This window comes from Triticum urartu, chromosome 2A (assembly GCF_056163025.1).
Source record: "Triticum urartu cultivar PI428250 chromosome 2A, HENAU_Tu73, whole genome shotgun sequence".
Taxonomy (NCBI): domain Eukaryota; kingdom Viridiplantae; phylum Streptophyta; class Magnoliopsida; order Poales; family Poaceae; genus Triticum; species Triticum urartu.
In genome coordinates, this window is record NC_141874.1 from 727,638,866 (window position 1) to 727,656,359 (window position 17,494).

At 45.1% G+C, this 17,494-nt stretch overlaps 1 protein-coding gene and 1 pseudogene across 1 annotated transcript; both read right to left on the bottom strand.

The window, feature by feature from the left end:
• Positions 1-4,311: 4,311 nt before the first annotated feature.
• On the bottom strand, positions 4,312-5,154 carry LOC147987248 (uncharacterized). Its single transcript, XM_087542325.1, has one exon. The coding sequence runs from the start codon at positions 5,152-5,154 to the stop codon at positions 4,312-4,314; it is 843 nt and encodes a 280-aa protein (XP_087398451.1).
• Positions 5,155-10,630: 5,476 nt separating this feature from the next.
• On the bottom strand, positions 10,631-16,052 carry LOC147987249 (protein FAR1-RELATED SEQUENCE 5-like; annotated as a pseudogene).
• Positions 16,053-17,494: the final 1,442 nt, after the last annotated feature.

Sequence of the window (17,494 nt, forward strand, 5' to 3'; positions counted from 1 at the left end):
GGGGCTTCACAATACGCCTGACCCGACCAGTCCCAGCCGATCGCAAGTTTTGACTCAGGCGACGACGACGAACCCTAACAGGCGACTCGAGAGAGGACGAAGATGGAAGAAACGAGACCGCCTCGCCCTCGATAGCGATCGGTGTCGGTTGGTTCTGGGCCTCATACCCATGCACTCCCGGCCCACTGACCGCGTCCACCCCTGATCGAGCTACCTCCAGGAAAAAGCCAGTCGGACCCGGGTTAGTCTGGGCCTCATACCCAGCTAACCCTGGCCCAACCCGAGCCGGCCTACCAGCATCCAGGTCCAGCCCCTCTCGGCCTACCAAGATTTTCAAACGACGCTCCCGTTCCGCAGCGATCCCGAGACCCGGATTTTCAGGCGTTACCAGCTCAGGCGCCGGCGGCTCCGATCTGGCCACCGTCCGGCGAGCCTTCCTCTTCCAATTAACAACGATCCACGATTCCGGCTTGACTAGATCAAAAACGGTAAGATTTGGACGACATACCTTCGGTAGAGGACCATTCCATGGCTTGACCGCCGCCGACGAAGTTCTCCGGTGAACTATCCGGTGAACCATCTCCCTCTTCTCCCCCGCGTCAAGCCCCATCCTGGCCGGATCATTGATGGGTAAAATCATTGACGTGATCAGAAGGACTCGGCGATGGCGGTGATGGCGGAGCATCGTCCGCCTCCCCGTCCACGTCGTCCTCGTCCACACCTGCGAGCACCCAAAACCGGCCTCCAACATGCCGACGATCGCCGGAGAGGAGAGGCAGGGCGCGTGCGGCTCCCCCTCCTGTCGCGCCCCTCCCCCCCCCCCCCCCCCCCCCAGTCGCCCCTCGGACGCGTGAGTCCGGCCTGCCGTCGACAATCGCCGAATCCAAGTCAACGATCTCGATCGTTTCCACCGGATCGGGATCCACCTGCACACGTTGATCCACAATCACTTCGTAGACATCAATGCGAAAGCGAAAACCTACCGCGATCCGGACGTCTCTCGTTAGGTAGTCGCCGGCGTGAACATCATTGTCCATATCCATGATCGACGTCCAGCGAGATGCCTGGTTATGATGCATGCGTCCTTGGATCCACCTGCCAAGGCGTCGTATGTCAATGAAATGTACAGCCCACCGTTCTGGGATCATCCCCTCCATCGTCGACCCCTCCTGGATCTCATCCCGATGAGAGGATCCGCCGAGATCCGCCTCCAGCGGCGGCGCGTGAAGCGGCGACGCCGAGGAGAGCCGCGGCTGCAGCGGCAGCACGTCTACAGAGGGCGGCGATGGCGGCAAGCATGCGGGATGCGCCGGCGGCCGGTCAAGCGCCTCGGGCGGGCGCGGGCAAGGTCGCATCTCCGCGGGCGCCTCCACCTTCAGAGACTGCACTGTGGCATGTGTGACTGTATAGTATGGCAGGCAGCATAAAGAGAGGGGAGAAAAGCTTGTGACACTGATGGCAACACACTATGTGAGGTGCCACCACAGAATCGATGACTGATATTCCCAAATCCCAAAGGCCATACAACAGAGTGAAAAGCTAGCTACAAGAAGCTGTCCAGGTTCAATGCACTCGATCCCTGTCGTCGTTCAAAGTTCAGAGACCCAGATGATGACTAGTTTCAAAGCATAGATACTTGGAAAGGGCATGGAATGGAGATGCTTGGGGTATAAGTATCTTTGGAGAAGCATCATTCGCAGAGGCGAGATGATGGCGATGCGGCGGGAGCTTTTCTTCTTCCTCATCATGCCGTAGGAGGAGGAGAGGCCGTTAGCATCTCGCATGGAGTTCCCCCTTTCACACTTCTTGGCTCTCTAGTTCGTCGTTGTTCGTCCGATCAGGTAGGGAGGGTTTTGTTCCTGTAATTCCCTTGAGTCGTTCCTCGTGGAGATGGGGTTGTATCTTCTTCTCTTCTTGCTGCGTGTTGTCGGCGCAGCTTGATTTTATGTTTGTTGTATCTCAGGGCATCTCGTCTCTTTTGGCCACTTCGTGTGTTTCTTTCCTTATGTATTCTGCATGCATGCGTGTGCTTTTCTCGATGCGATGATGATTGTAGATGCGGTGATTTGAACTTCAGGGCGTCTCCATCCAAATGCACGATCACACCACAGGAATGTACTCCGATCCACGCGTTGTCGGTGACATTAAGGTTGCAATGGCATATGCTATGATTCACATGACACGACGAGCTCAGCACGAACTCGACCAGCTCAAGCTAGCAAGGCATGCCATAGGCTAATCAAAGGTTCAGCTAACCCAAGCTACTACAGTGTTTCAACAGAATTTCTTCTCAGGCGAGAGGCAGATGCCCACGGCACAAGATATCCTGCACCACGACCAGCTTCGCTCCATAGGAACACACCCGTCCAAGCTACGCAAACGCCATCGTCACAAGGAGTTTCACATAGCTACCTAATACATGTCCACAACCTCCCGTAAACTTTTTTTTGTGGGTTCCAACCACAGATAAACTTGACCAGCTCCATGTCCATAACCACAGAAAAACTTACCACATGTCCATAACGATACATAGATAACCTGTATACACACACCACGAGTCAATGATGGAGCTCAGTCTAGCAGACCTCCGTCTGAAACTTGATGCAGATGCCCATGCTGAAGAGCTCCTGGTTTGATGTCCCCCGGCCTCTGCATCGTATGATGCGCACAGGCATTTTATTAAACAAAGTATTATGTTCGCAACAAGGTCTTAAACGAACTGCAGAAAAGCTAAAAAAAACTTGCCACAACCGGTGAAAATAGGGTAAGATGCTTATAAACCTATCCTATTGTTGGACCGCCATCCAAATCGGTTGTAAGTATCCCGTGCGATCGTCTCCCAGCGGTTGCATCCAATATCTATAAGCTCCCCTATGGTCCACATGGCTGAGTAACGACCACATACAGATCCAAGCATACGCCTTGAAGATAACCTGTAAAAAATTTGTGATTGTTTGTCTGTTAAAGGCGACACCATTTCGATAATTCTAAATGGCCCAAAGTAATGTACACACTCCTACTCGAATAGGTGCCATTGTCTTAGACTCTACCCCAGATAACCATGTCTCAAATAAACTCGATAAAGTGTTGGGAGGCGAAACATTAAAGGACGCATGAATGGTACACCACAATAACTTGGCGAATGGGCATTAGAGGAAAAAATGTTGTAATAATTCATCTTGATCACAAAAACAACGCCTTTTACTACCCTCCCGTCTTGATCACGCCAGATGTTGTAATAATGCGCATCTTCGAGAAGTCGCTCAGCGTGAAGAGCCACTCTTGGCACTAAAGAGAAAGTGATGTAGATATGAGAAGAAGCTGGCGAGATTGAAGAAAGGGAACAATGGAGTATATCTTAATATTTTATCCGTACAACTAGAGTTGTTGACGTAATCAAATCATGTATTACATGGTAAGATTAAAGATGGCATTGATCAGTTTCTCCCGACCGAGTGGAATCCCCTTCCCTCCCCTCCCCTCTCGTGTCGCTCCCGCGAGTGACCCGAAGAGGAAACCCTAGCCGTCGGCGTAGCTTGCCCCGTCCCCTACCTCCTCCCCTTGACGCCATCGGCTCACGCTGACAGGCAGCCTAGTCAGTGTCGGGACCACTCTTTCCCTTCCCGATGGTGGCCGGCGCGGGCTCGTGAGATCGGGCGGCGATGTGCTAGTTGAGGGCGCGGCGGCGGCGGCGGTGTGAAGGGCTCCGTGGTTTTGGGGGTCTGCATGTGGACCGCTAGGAGACGTTGCGGCAGCCATGGTCGGGTGGCATCTTCTGACTAGCGGTGGGTGGTGGGCACAGTTGTGGGGCTGCACCGCCCTTGGCCGCGTGGGTGGAAGGTCGGCGTAGCGCGTGGAGTGTGCTCTTGGGGCCTCCTCGTCAATCCTTGGGTTCATCTGGAGAAGGTGGTCTCTTCCCTCAGTCCTCTTCCTATCCTGACGGCCGCGATGCTGGTGACCTCCGGTTGGTCAGATCCGGTGGGTGGGTGGAGTTGGTGGTGCTTTTTTTTCGAATACGCATAGCATGCGTATTATCTATAAAAGGAGGAAAAGGCAAAGAAAGCCCTCCACAGGTACAGTTACAGCTTACATCTTACATGTTACACCGTAATCATACTCCACTCCACGCCAACCTAATGGCCTAACTCATGCACCAAACTACTCACTCAAATTCCACGTGCTTAGCCTACCAAACAAACCGTGTACATCACCCTTCATGAGACCTGCACTCCACCAGGCTCTTCCCTCCTGCTCCACCTGTCGCATGACCATGGCTACGCTTGGGGCGGCGTTGTCGAAGACTACTGCGTTTCAGTGTTTCCACAGTTGCCAAAGGCCAAGCAGGATGATCGCCCTAGACGTCTTGATACCCAGGCTGCGCTTAGCTCGGTCTTGGCACCAAGTAGAGAGCACCTCCGCCCCACCAGGAGCCCAAGTGGGCTCCTCCAGGGCATGACAGATGTGCGTCCAAACTTCTCGAGAAAAGACACATGTTAACAGAATATGATTGATGGTCTCCTCCTCCTGGTTGCAGAACGGGCAGGAGTCCTGGTGCGGCAGGCCCCTCCTGGCAAGCCTGTCGGACGCCCAGCACCTATTACGGAGGGCCAACCACGAGAACATCCGGCATTGCAAGGGTGCCCTAGATTTCCACGAGAAATCGGCCATGGGAGCGACCACGCGCCCAGCAAACTTAGCAGCATAGGCCGATCTTACTGAGAACACTCCACCCCCCCTCCCAGGACCACAGAGCCACATCCGGAATGTCGTTCTTAACTCAACGCCGCTGATCCTGGTCCATAGCCGAAGGTACTCTCTGATAGTTTCAGTCTGCAGGTCCGGCCCAATATCTCTTGCCCAAGCATTGCTTTCCAGGGCGTCGGCCACCCTCCGGGTACGTCGCAGCCTGGGCGGCACAGCATCATAGACTGTCGGGGCCAACTCCTGAACGCGGAAACCATTCAACCATCTATCCTCCCAGAAGTGTGTGTGGCATCCATCGCCCAGTTGCATACGGGTGGCCGCCAAGCATAGTTGCATGGACTCCTTTGGCACGGAGATCTTGAACTCCTGCCAACACCTATCCCCTCCTGAGCGCTTCAACCATGGCCAGCGTGCCTGCATGGTGACATTCATCCACCTGAGATCCGGCATGCCGAGTCCACTAGCCCACTTGGGCGTGCACACCGTCGTCCATGCGACGGAGCAGTTGCCACCCCTTGCCTCCTTCCCGCATCACAGAAAAGCGCGGATGATTTTGTTGATGGCGTTAACAGTTTTGGCGGGTAGCTCCATGGCCATCATGGCATGAATTGGCATTGCGCTGAGGACCGAAAGTACGAGGAGGAGGCGTCCACTCTTGGTGCTGGGGGCTATGGACTGGCTGCAACGACCATGATGCCAGCGATGCTCCGGGTGTCGTTCCCCTTCCTGTAGGCGGCATCAAAATTCTACCCCTGCCCTCCACCTCCGAGTCCCGGGTGAAACCCCAAAATCCCCGGATTGTGTAGCGACTACGATCAGGGGTCATTGTACTTCTTGTAGGCGCCACTTTGGGCCTGTGGAGTGTTGGTAGAGGCTTCGTACTTGGGGGTTGACTGCCTGGATCTACAAAGGTGCTCTCGCTTGGCTGCTTGTGGTTGACGTTGATCCTTGCTGGAGGCGGGGCAATGTACAGGGTGTTACTTTGCAAGGTGAGGTAGTTGTGCTGGTCGTCCTCTCCCTGACAATTAACCTGTTGGTCCAAGTCATACGATCTTGGAGTGAGCAGCTCTGCCTCCCGACGGTGTGACGTCCTCCGATCCAGGACAAGAGGGCAGTGGGCTTCTTCGGAGGCAAACATAGATGGCGGATAAGCTATGGTTGGCCTCATGGGAGTTAACGGAGCATGGGTTTCCCCCGATGGCGGGCTGCTACCCTATCTTGCTCATGTCGACAGAACAATCGTGGTTTCTCGAGGGCCTCGATGCCCAAGCTTGTTCTTGGTGCACTCTTCTCTCTTTAGTGGCTCATTCGGTATCATGTATCTTTGCCCTTTTTACTATCTATTGTAATGGCCGTTGTATGTTGGGTTGTGGTTATCTATAAAGCCGGGCAAATTCCTTTTTCGGAGAACAATTTGCCATTATCTTTTGAGTTATGCTTTAGAGACTATGACTTCTACACTGACGAGAGTGTCATCAAATCTGTTGGAATGACACCATTTGAGATATGGTATTGTAAGCCAAATGATATTGTCTTTTCTTAAAATTTGGTAATATAAGACGTATGTAAAATGTTTACATGTCTATCCCAAATCAGTTAAGTGCTACTTTGTAGTTTATCCTAAAATAGTGGGTATTCCTCATTGTACCATGGTAAAAGAAGTACACTAAGAACAATGTGTTTTCGAACTAAATGTTTCTTGCAAAAGAAAAACTGGGAAGACGGTGCAGCTTCACGAGATTAGAGAATCCTCATCATCAGATCAAATGAAAGAAATGTAGGAAGTGGTTCTAAAAGATTCCACTGCAGCTCATATTTATCTCTATTTCTCTAACAATATTAAAATCTCCTCAATAACAAAGGGGGGGGGGGGTCATTACAACCAAGCATCTGCACCAAATCAATGAGGAAGTCCACCCTATCTCTGGAGTGAGCAACAGCATAAACATTGTCCATATTAGATTTGAACCATGTCCACTTATCCATAAGACTCATTCTAGTCAGGTAGTTACTAGCTACACATGTACCAGCTCCAAACAAACTGTCACTAACCCCCATAATCAAGTCACCCAAAGCAACAACAGCTAGCTGCCAAAGCCATATAAGGTAAAATGCCACTAACCCCAACCACTTAGGCGGCAGTAAAAGCACATTTTTTATCTCTTGATACGTATAAATTCCACCTTTTACTCATAGATAGTTTCTTTAAGAAATCTTCTCTTTTGTTCCCCTAAACTCCTGGCTTCAAAAAATACCGGACATATAAACTTTTTTGTAAGTAGCATTACTGGTACTACAACGTACCTTTGGTCTAAAAGTGAAATCACCAGTGAAAACTTTTTTAGATTAGGTTTACATAAGGAAGATAATATCACTATCTCATCTCTTAGATCATCATCCTCTTCGGAATCAGAATCAAAAATTAAATTTGTAGTAGCATCAGGGCTGAAGCTATTTAGCTTTTCCTCGGTATTATATTTTCCGCTCTGTTTCCCCAACCTAGCAGTGAACAAAACACTTCTAGATTTTCTAGGTCCTTAATAATAGAAATAAAATGCTATATTTATTTGTTCCCAACCTAAGTTGACGCCAATATTACTAGGAGTGTGGGAAATAAAACTAGGAACATTATTTAGAACAATAGGTATAGACTTTCTCCAAATTTTTCTTCCTTGCCCTCTCAATAGCTTTGTCCATAGTTTGCCCTTCATCCCTTTTTTTGTCCATGCCAATCCTTCTTGATGCTTTCTCTAGAGCAGCTTTGTCCTTGGTTTTTTCAACTCTTGCAACAACATCAACTAGCTTCATTTTATTATCTTCATTTCCCACATCAATATATTCTAGAGGAGCTTGTTAAAAAGCCTTAGTTCCTTCAGCACTGGAGAGCCTTTTCTAACAAATATCCCTCCCTATGGTGTAGTAAATATAGTGGAACCCAGACACATGAATTTCATTGTCTTTATCAGGGTCAATTTGTATTTCATGAGATTCTATAGCAAGCCTTCTTCATTGATTTCATTAATACTCTGTGTACCAACACTCAACCTATAGCTGGACTTAACTTGAGAAACTATCAGCAAAAAGAAAGGGTCGTAGTTGATTGTATGCAAAGCGCCATCTTGCATGCATTGTCGTGAAGGGTCCACATGCATGTATACTCGCCAATTCTCCAGCCACTCCTTCATTTGGGCCTGAAACATGTGAGTGACAAAGAAAAAGAAACAAACCAAAATAGGAGCCCATCCACTCACTAGCGCATTTCAACAAGGAGGTGCGCATCGATGCTCTACAAAATGATATCCTCCCACCCCTTCCCTATTCGACCAAAAACACTTCAGATTAAACCTAAAGATCATTGATAGCGACATTTTGATGATGCAATGTAAAGTTACTGAAAGGAACTCATGCTGATACCTAAACATGGTTTCGATGCAAAATCTTGTTGGATCAGCTGAAACAACATCCATAAATTGCTTCATGATACCAAGAGTTCCCCCAAACACTTAAGAATGGTCTTTCAAATAATGCCTCGTGAAGTGCTTGCAGGAAACCCATGGTAAGACCAAACTTGCTTTATATTGATCATATCTCCTGGTTCTTGGCCAGCATTGAGTAAAGCTTGGCGTCACCAAGAGTTCCCCCAAACACTTCACTGTAGGATTTTGTAATAATGCCTCGTGAAGTGCTTGCAGGGAACCCACGGTAATACCAAACATGCTTTTTAATGAGAGTCTCCTTTGGTTCTTGACTGACGTTGAATAAAGCTTGCCATCACCAAGAGTTCCCCCAAACACTTCACAATGGCATTTGAAAGAATGCTCGTGAAGTGCTTGCAAGGAACCCACAGTAAGACCAAACATGGTTCACCAAGCGCAACTCTTGTGGTTTGCGACCAGTATCTGGTAAATGCTTGATTATACTGTGAGTTCCCGCAAACACTTCACATAAGCTCTCAAAAAGGTGTTTTGTAAAGTGTTTGAAGGGAACTCCTAGTAATACCTAACGTGATTTGTAGTACATCTTGTGTGGTTTATGACCTGCAATATCTGCTAAGTGCTTGGTTGGACAAAGAGTTCCCCAAAACACTTCACATAATACCTGCAAAAGGTGCTTCATAAAGTGCTTGAAGGGAATCCCCGGTAATACAAAACATGATTCTCAGCCAACTACCGCATCTATCATGGTATGTGGCCAATGTGTACTGAATGCTTGGCGACACCGAGAGTTCCCCCAAACACTTCAGAGAAGTTCTCAAACAGAAGCGTCCCGAAGTGTTTGAAGAGAACTCCTGACGAGGTCAAACTCGATTAATCCCCATGTACCCATGCATCATAATGTATATGGACTCACCACTATAATTTCCAAAGCGCAAATACTCTCAAATCATACTGATACTGCTGGTTGCTACCCAGAGTTCCCCCAAACACTTCACTATGCAAAGCTATATCCCCGCAATTCACACTTTTAAAACAGTGGCAATGCAACAATGGGGTAGTATGAGCTAGCTACTGAAGTGATTTGAGAAGAACTCCAGGTGACAACCAACCAAACTAGGTAGCTAGAACTCTTGTTCATCTCCCATGGACCACACTTCACTGACTTGTTTTATCTGCCCTGCCGCAGCGGCTATTTATAAGTCTAGACGAGAGACTAATGACCTAACAGCAAACTTGTTGCCTCCTGTCGACTGCGGCGTGCAATGCAGTACATGATCTTGGTGCTGGGTCGATGAACCTGGCAGTGCACCTAGACGTGATGCAGCCTAGGTTAGAAGGAAGTAGCTGCTAGAGGTAAGGGAATCTCGTAAGATGTGGCCTTTTCTGGCCAAGATTGGCAGCTCCATATCGTGCAAAAGCTCATGGTGTAAAGATGCGTGCCCAGCCTGCAAATTCCTTATCTCCTGCTAGAGATCAGTGTCGTCGGCGACGTTGCTCGGTTTCTGTCCACGGACATTTCTGTCAGCGCATCCATGCAAAGGGAGTGCAGTGCAGGGATCCGCTATAATTATCATTATCATCCCATGCAACTGGTGCAAAGCTTGAGCCGGCCAGTTGCAAGGACGGGGGATCCCGTGCAATTTTTGCTAATAATTTGCCGCAGGAAAATGCTCCATACATGTCATGGGTGCAGTAACTTGATAAAGTCAGTATCTCAAAAGGATTATCTAGAAGACATAAAGTGATCAGGACTTAGGTAGAAGAAGAGAAAATGTGCTTTTTGAACATTTCACACTGTTATATATTACCTCCGTCCTGAAAATTTTGTCTTAGATCTGTCTAGCTACGAGGGAGTATGCAACAGAGACCGAGGGTGCCACCTCTACTTAAATACAAATCACAGTGTTTATGCACAGTTTTATTAAACAGTGGGTTCAGTACCTTGATGACCTACTAATGTACTAGTGCTAATACTACTTTTCACAGACAGTGGATTCTTGAAATGCGCGGTCAGTCTGCAGGAGAATCCATATTGAGAACATAAACGGAACGAGTGTGGAGATGATCTTGTACTAGTGACTTAGGAGTATGAACTGAGTGTTGGATCCTCACACATAACCGGTGGAAAGTGCATGATCGTCAGTGGTGTTTATATTAAACTAAAAGCCAGCTGGTTGTTGGCCTGTTACACGCACAAATAATGCTAGCAGGACACATTTGGTAACCCTGACGCCAGAGCACATGGACCAAATCTGGTATTTCCCATTAGAAAACCTGTCTACTGACTCTGATCCAATGTGCTGGCTAGTTGGTCTCATTGTGCATGCGTGAGGTGTGACTGTATCGTATGGGCAGGCGGCATAAAGAGAGGGGAGAAAAGCTTGTGACACTGATGGCAATACACTCATCACAGAATCGATGACTGATATTCCCAAATCCCAAAGGCCATACAACAGAGCGAAAAGCTAGCTACAAGAAGGTGTCCAGGTTCAATGCACGCCAGCCCTGTCGTCGTTCAAAGTGCAGAGACCCAGATGATGAGGAGTAGTTTCAAAGCAGAGGAGATACTTGGAAAGGGCATGGAGATGGAGATGGAGATGCTTGGGGTATAAGTATCTTTGGAGAAGCATCATTCGCAGAGGCGAGACGATGGCGATGCGGCGGGAGCTTTTCCTCTTCTTCCTCATGCCGTAGGAGGGGGAGGAGAGGCCGTCGTCGTCGTGTCCTCGCATGGAGTTCCCCCATTCCGGTGTAGATGGTGGTACATTTAACTGAATTTCCGCTACCAGTGTTTTGTTACATGGCGGTACATCAACTGAAATTTCAGTACATAGAGAAAGTAATTTACGGACGTAGACGTAGGTATGCAAATGTTGAATCTCCTGGTCGGTTGAGTCTCGTGATGTATAGGTGTTGGTCTGATTTTTTTTTTCAGTTTTAGTTACACTGATTTGACTGTAATTTGTAGTGTAATTTTGAGTGCATTTTCAGAATAGTTTCACTTGTAGTCCAGTGTAAAATTTTACGGTGATATTTTCTATTGTTGGTACAGTTTATAGTCCTTCTCTGTGTACATTAGTAACCTTGTAACTTATACACTGTCTCCACCATTAATTAACTGTAACTTAAGTGTAACTAACCTGTAAATTAAGTGTAATTAACCAGAATTTTTTATACTTACAGTCTATGTACTGAAATTTTCAGTCTAAATTGTAGCGTAATTACACTGTAAACTCGGTGTAATTAACCTGTAATGTCATCGCACTTTTACGCTGACAACCCTCTATATCCCTGTAATTTACAGTTCTTTATTTTGGTTTCTATTCTATGTAATTACACCGTAATGTCAATGCACTAACACTCTATATCCCTGTGTAATTTTAGTGAATTATATTTGTGACTGTAGTGTTTATTTTTGAAATTTTTACTATGTAATTACACTGGATTGTAAGTGTACCTATCCCTGGTGCAATTTCTGTGATTAATTTTGTAATCGGATCGATATAAATCATTGGTTTCTATTCTATGTAATTACACTGTAATGTTAGTGCACTCACACTCAATATCCCTGTGTAATTTCAGTGAATCATTTGTAACTGTAGTTTTAATTTTGTATATTTTACTATGTAATTACACTGAATTGTCAGTGTACTCACTATGTAAATCCCTGTGAAATTTTAGTGTATTAATTATGTAATCGGATCGATAAAAATCATTTTGACCATGGTTAGTTGCAGTGATGATTTGTTGTGAGTGGTATAGATCATTTGAAAACATGTGAGTAGATTGATGCAGGGTTGTGTGGGATCTGATGTTTTTTTAATTTACCATCAAATTCCTCAATAGTCAGTGTATTGTCAATCCTGAAAATCCTCATACAACCCTTCATTGGCTTGGAAGCAAGGTCATCTCTTTTCCTCTGGTTTTTTCTTAATGTGAAACAAGCATGTTCTATGAGTGCCATTTTGGAAAACCTCTTCTATTTCTCCTTGCATTGCTTTATCTTGATCTGTGATTATAGAGATAGGAAAGTGTCCGTTTTCTCATTGATTATGAATGCACAAGTGAAAAAGTATGTGTTTCCATGCGGTGAGACACCAACAAAGGGTGCAAATGGTAGATTATACTTGTTAGTTAGGAACGATGTGTCGAAGCTTATGCAATCTCCACAAATGTTGTACATCAGCCTCAACCTTGCATCCACCCAAAAAATGTTCCTTACCTTGTTCTCCGCATATAGCTCAAATGAGTAGTAGAAACCAGGGGGGTCAACTTGTTTTTTGTTAAACAAATGCACGACCTCCATCATGTCAGTGTTCGACACCTCTCTATTTATTGTTGATGCATAGTTTGTGACATGCTTCTTTGTGTAAGATAGTTGTGTGAAACCTCCTCAAAGATATCCAAGGACAGCAGCTATGTGTCATGTTTCCACGTTGGTCCTTTTCAATGTTCTGGTCATGCAATTCTCCTCATCCGACATGTACTTCTGTGGTCTAAAAACCTTGTTGTTTGGTGTTAGCTCGTGGTTGTGATCCAAGCTCATTCTTGTTACCTACCACAACCCTCCTCTTTCTGGAAGTACCATTACAACTTTGCAACCTGACTTTGCGATAATTGTGCATTTCCTGATAGGCACTATAGATTATGTTTCTTCCTCCTTTATTTTTTCATGCTTGTTGCATTTCATGGTTATCCTTGTAATTTCATTGTTCCTCTTCTTACTCATTGTCCTAGATACAGCGATAGTGGTCACAAAAAATCCAATAATGTGTGAGTACAAGTTGAAGAATTCTTGCCCCTCTACTTTTGTCTTGAATAGCATTCTTAGTTGAGGTTTTGTCATGCTTTCGGTGTTCATTAAGTTCCTTTTTATTGCTGCCTCTTTCTCATTTTCCAGGAAGTTTTCAGTGTCTTCTTCATTTAGGTACTCCTTGTCCTCTTCAGTTTGAGTTGGCTGTTGCTATACCTATTGCCTATCTGTCTCTTCGCTTCTTTACGATGCTTGGAGGTTTAACCCTCTCTCTATTGCTTGTGTTGCAGATTTATCATATGAAAAGTCTTGTTCTGATTCTTGCATTTATTGTTAGTTAGTTTCAGTAACCTTGAGGAGCATTTTTCATCGGCAGTTAGTTATTAACTATTTTTCATGTGAGATTACCTTGTCCAATTCCATGTTGTAAAATAGATTGAAATCCCATGGGTTTGGGGCACTCATCATCCCATTTTCTTCCAGTGTCAAGAAATGCACCACAAGCATTGTCATTAAATCACACTAGCAGGTTATAGTCATATATACGCAAATAGTCTCATTCAGATTTATTTTTTTAATTTGGCAGGTATGCTTACTATATTGTTGTCTCCTGCAGTTTCATCATTGCTAATTGTAGTGTTCGTCAGACTGTAATTAATATCTATGTTATCCTAGAATCCAAAAGAATGTTCCTGCTAGGTAGGGGGAAATCCATGTGTAAGTATAATTTCTCTATTTCTAGGTTGTGCCCTTTTGCCATGTTTTTGTTTTTCCATTTTACCTTACACATTATCGATGCTTGAAGAAGCTCAGTGGATGTGTACACTCCATTCTGCAATAACATTTTTATCAACCAGTTAGATACAACAACATGATATTTGTTTTCTTTATTTTTATTCAAAAATAAGAAATGTAAATTATTTGTGTCCTTACATGAAGGAGTGATTCTACTTCATCTTCTAGGTATGTCTCATGTCCTCGCATGCTTGCTTCACCTTCTTGATGCTAAATCTTAATAAATACTCCCTCCGTCCCATAATGTAAGACATTTTTTGACACTACTGTAGTGTCAAAAAACGTCTTACATTATGGGACAGAGGGAGTAGTTGAAAGTACTGAGTAGTGTTTCTAGCAAGTGTACTTTATTTATTTTCTTGAATTTCATTATTTTTCTGAGCTATCTACAGTGTCAGCAAAGATGTAATTTACAAGCTAGGTTTGCGTTGGCTTCATCTTACAAGATTTAATTGACAAGATATGTCAGAGTAATTTACAACCATGTCGTAATTGACAAAATAGGTCACAGTAATTTACAATGCATAGCTTCAGAAATTTTAGACCATATATCTAGATGTTTTTTCTAGTATAAGACTTATATTTATGTAGTGTACGGTTACTGGGGTCAAATAGCAAAAGAAGTACGTCAATCATTTTGGCTTCATCTCACATGAAGGAGTGCATCTTCATCTTGCTGGTATGACTTTTATCCTTATTCGTTTGCTTCACCTTCTTGATGCTAAAATTTATGTAGATAATGAAAGCACTCAGTAGTGTTTTCTAGCAAGTGTACTCTACTTATTTTTCTGATTTATATTATATTTATAAGCTGTTTACAGTGTCAACGTAGATGTAATTTTGAAACTAATGTCATCTTGAAAAAGTTGAGACGTAGTTTTACATGCATGATTTTAGATGATTTACTGTTTTTACACTGTAAATCTACTATAAAATGTCATTGTAACATGTCATTTTTGAATGTCTAAGCAATGTAATCCTAGTGTAAATTAGTATGGGGTCACTATAAATTATCAATGTAATCCTGCAGTAAATTACATTGTAAATGTCAATGGAACATGTACTTTTCATTTAAATGTCACTGTTACGTGTAAATTAGCATTGTAAACTTATGATGTAATTCTACTGTGAATTACAATTTTAAATCTAGTGCAATTGCAATGTAACTATAGATTTTTAAATTGATCACTGCTCACAGTAATTTGATTAATCTTAGTAGAGTTCCTTTTTTTTATGTTTACTGTACTATGCAAATGGGTAATTTGATCATGCTTTTTCATGTTTATGTTGATCCCATGACTCCATGCTCCTTCTTTAATCTGCTTTTCTTATTTCCTACAAAGTAATGGGTTTCCCCTATTTTTCATGTGCATGTTTCATGTAAATTCTGAGAAGTAGGAGAGAGAATTGTTCATAGGAGGGAGGGCGGAGAAGATTGTGAGGAGAGGATCTTTCACATGTGCATCCATGATTTTCTGCCCCTAGATCTTGGAGGAATTCCCCACCGTGCTTCCTTCTTGTTCCTCCCCTTGCATGCATGTTCCTGTATGGCTGTGAGATCATTTCCTTTCTTTCTGTGTGATGGGAGCTACCAGGGGCATGTCTTGTAGGCTGCATACAGTCCAACAAGGCCCGCACGGTACAAAAATGGTTTGTTTGGTTGCCTGGGTCACATGAAAATATTGGCCCGCACAAACCTTAAAGCACCACTAGGCCTGGCTCAAGGGGAATGTCTGATTCAACCATTTTTCCATAGCTAGGCCCGAGTGATGCAACTCGGGGCACGTGGGCAGCGGAGGTTGAACACGAGGAGGCAAGCTCGAGAGTCGCGTTGTTTCCTAAAATGCCGACATAATTACGCTCACCGGTCTCTCCCCCTCTCTCCACTCTCCCCACCCTCACACCAGCAGCGGCGAGCGGTGAAGCGAATAACTGCAAGGTGAGCACCAGCGTCAATCACCAGCTTCACCACCTCAGCGGCAGAAGTTTGGCAATGGCAATAAGCCATTTATCCTCTCTTTTGATTTGTGCATCCGATTCACGCTTTAGGGGTCGGATTGAACATCGGGTTCAAAAGGGGATTGACCACCACATCTGGATTTAGGCGGTACCGATGGATTTTAGGGTTCATGCGGGGATTGAGTACAAGGGGCTTGGGGAATGGGGTAAATCAAGCTTACAAGCACCAATACATCCAAGTCGCGACGACCCTGGAGGCACTTGGAGTGGCGAGTGCCCTTAGCCTTGTCTTCATCCACCTTCGGCTCTACCGCACCATCCACCATCTCCTCCTCATCTTCATCCTCTGGAACGATGGGCATTGTACAGTTACCTGGCGCTGGTGGCCTGAAAATCGGCTGCATCGCTTCGTGGTCGTTCTCCAGCGCTACTGCAATGGTCGGTTGTGTATTAAAAGGCCTGACAAGCCTGTACTTGGCACATCTGGCTCTCTAACCAGTATTGCTGGACTCGGCTTAATCCATCACCCAGTGTGGTATATCCATTGACATAGCACCTCTTAATGGGTCATGTATCATCGTCTTCAACCCCTCCTTTGTCGCCTTCAACACCACATCATCTACTTATTTATGCATGTCCTTAATGCTAGTGATCTAGGAGCACACCTCCATGGTTTTGGCGAACTTGGTGTGGTCACTAAGCGAGCGGCCAAAGAGGAAAAATCCCTCCATCCAATGCCATTGGGGAAGGGGATGGGGATGGGATTCATGGCGACGGAGTGGTGGTGAGACAGAGTTGTGGAAGAGGATAGAAGATAGAGATATGTAGTTGAATGTGATGGTGGATAAATAGGGGCTTTGGACTAGGTGTGTGGTATGAATGAATGTTGATCAGCAGCTATGGTGTGTTCCTGTTTGTGCATCTAGTGCCCACTTAGTGGTTTTGGAGTATTGAAGACAAATACGTTAAGGGGCTAATGTGTTTGTGTGTGTACACAGGAGTTATAGTCCTTGAAGATTAGGTTTAACCGATGAAATACGACCCCAAAAAATGTATTGCTTTAAGTGAAGAATTTGGTTCATCCTTTGAAGAAATTGAAGTGAAGAATCGGAAGCTTCAAGAATTTGTTTTCGTAGTTTCTTTCTTCTTATTTTGAGTCATAGGAAATACCGTGTTGTTAAAGGGGTCTAGGTGATACATAATCATATTTCCGAAGTGATGCTCAAAACCTATACACTACCTATTTCTTCGATCTGAAGACTTTAGAAATCTCCCGCAGTGCAGTCAGGTTCATCAGCGATAGAGACAAAGTTCTTCTGGTCATTGAAGAAAATAGTCTGACTAAGGAGTGAGGATTTCTCCAGTGCGATCTGCCTACCATGAGGAAATTGATTGCCTCAGCCAATTTGGGAGTTCAAATTTCCGACTATTGTTGCGCTTAGTGCCATCTGTCCAGTGGATCCTTATCCTAACAACGGTCATGTCCAAAGGGGCATTTATAAGAATTCATGTTGGGTTGCCCCTGGCTATAAATAGCCACCCCCACAACCACTTGTTGGTTGGCTACTCCAAGAGAGAGATTGACACTTGTCATTTGAGAGCAACTCATCCTATGACGACTTTGTGAAAACCCAAGTGAGGAAAACCCCAAGTAGAGCCAAAGTGATCGAGCATCACTGAAGAGATTGATCTATGTGATCCGATGTCTGTTAACTTTGAAGACTGTCATTCTTCCAGACGGTTAGGCGTAATGCACTGAGCACCCAAGAGTAATTGTGGCGTGCCGGTGAACAAGTCTGTGAAGGTTTTGGAAGTCTACCTTGAAGACTTACCATGAATGATTGGG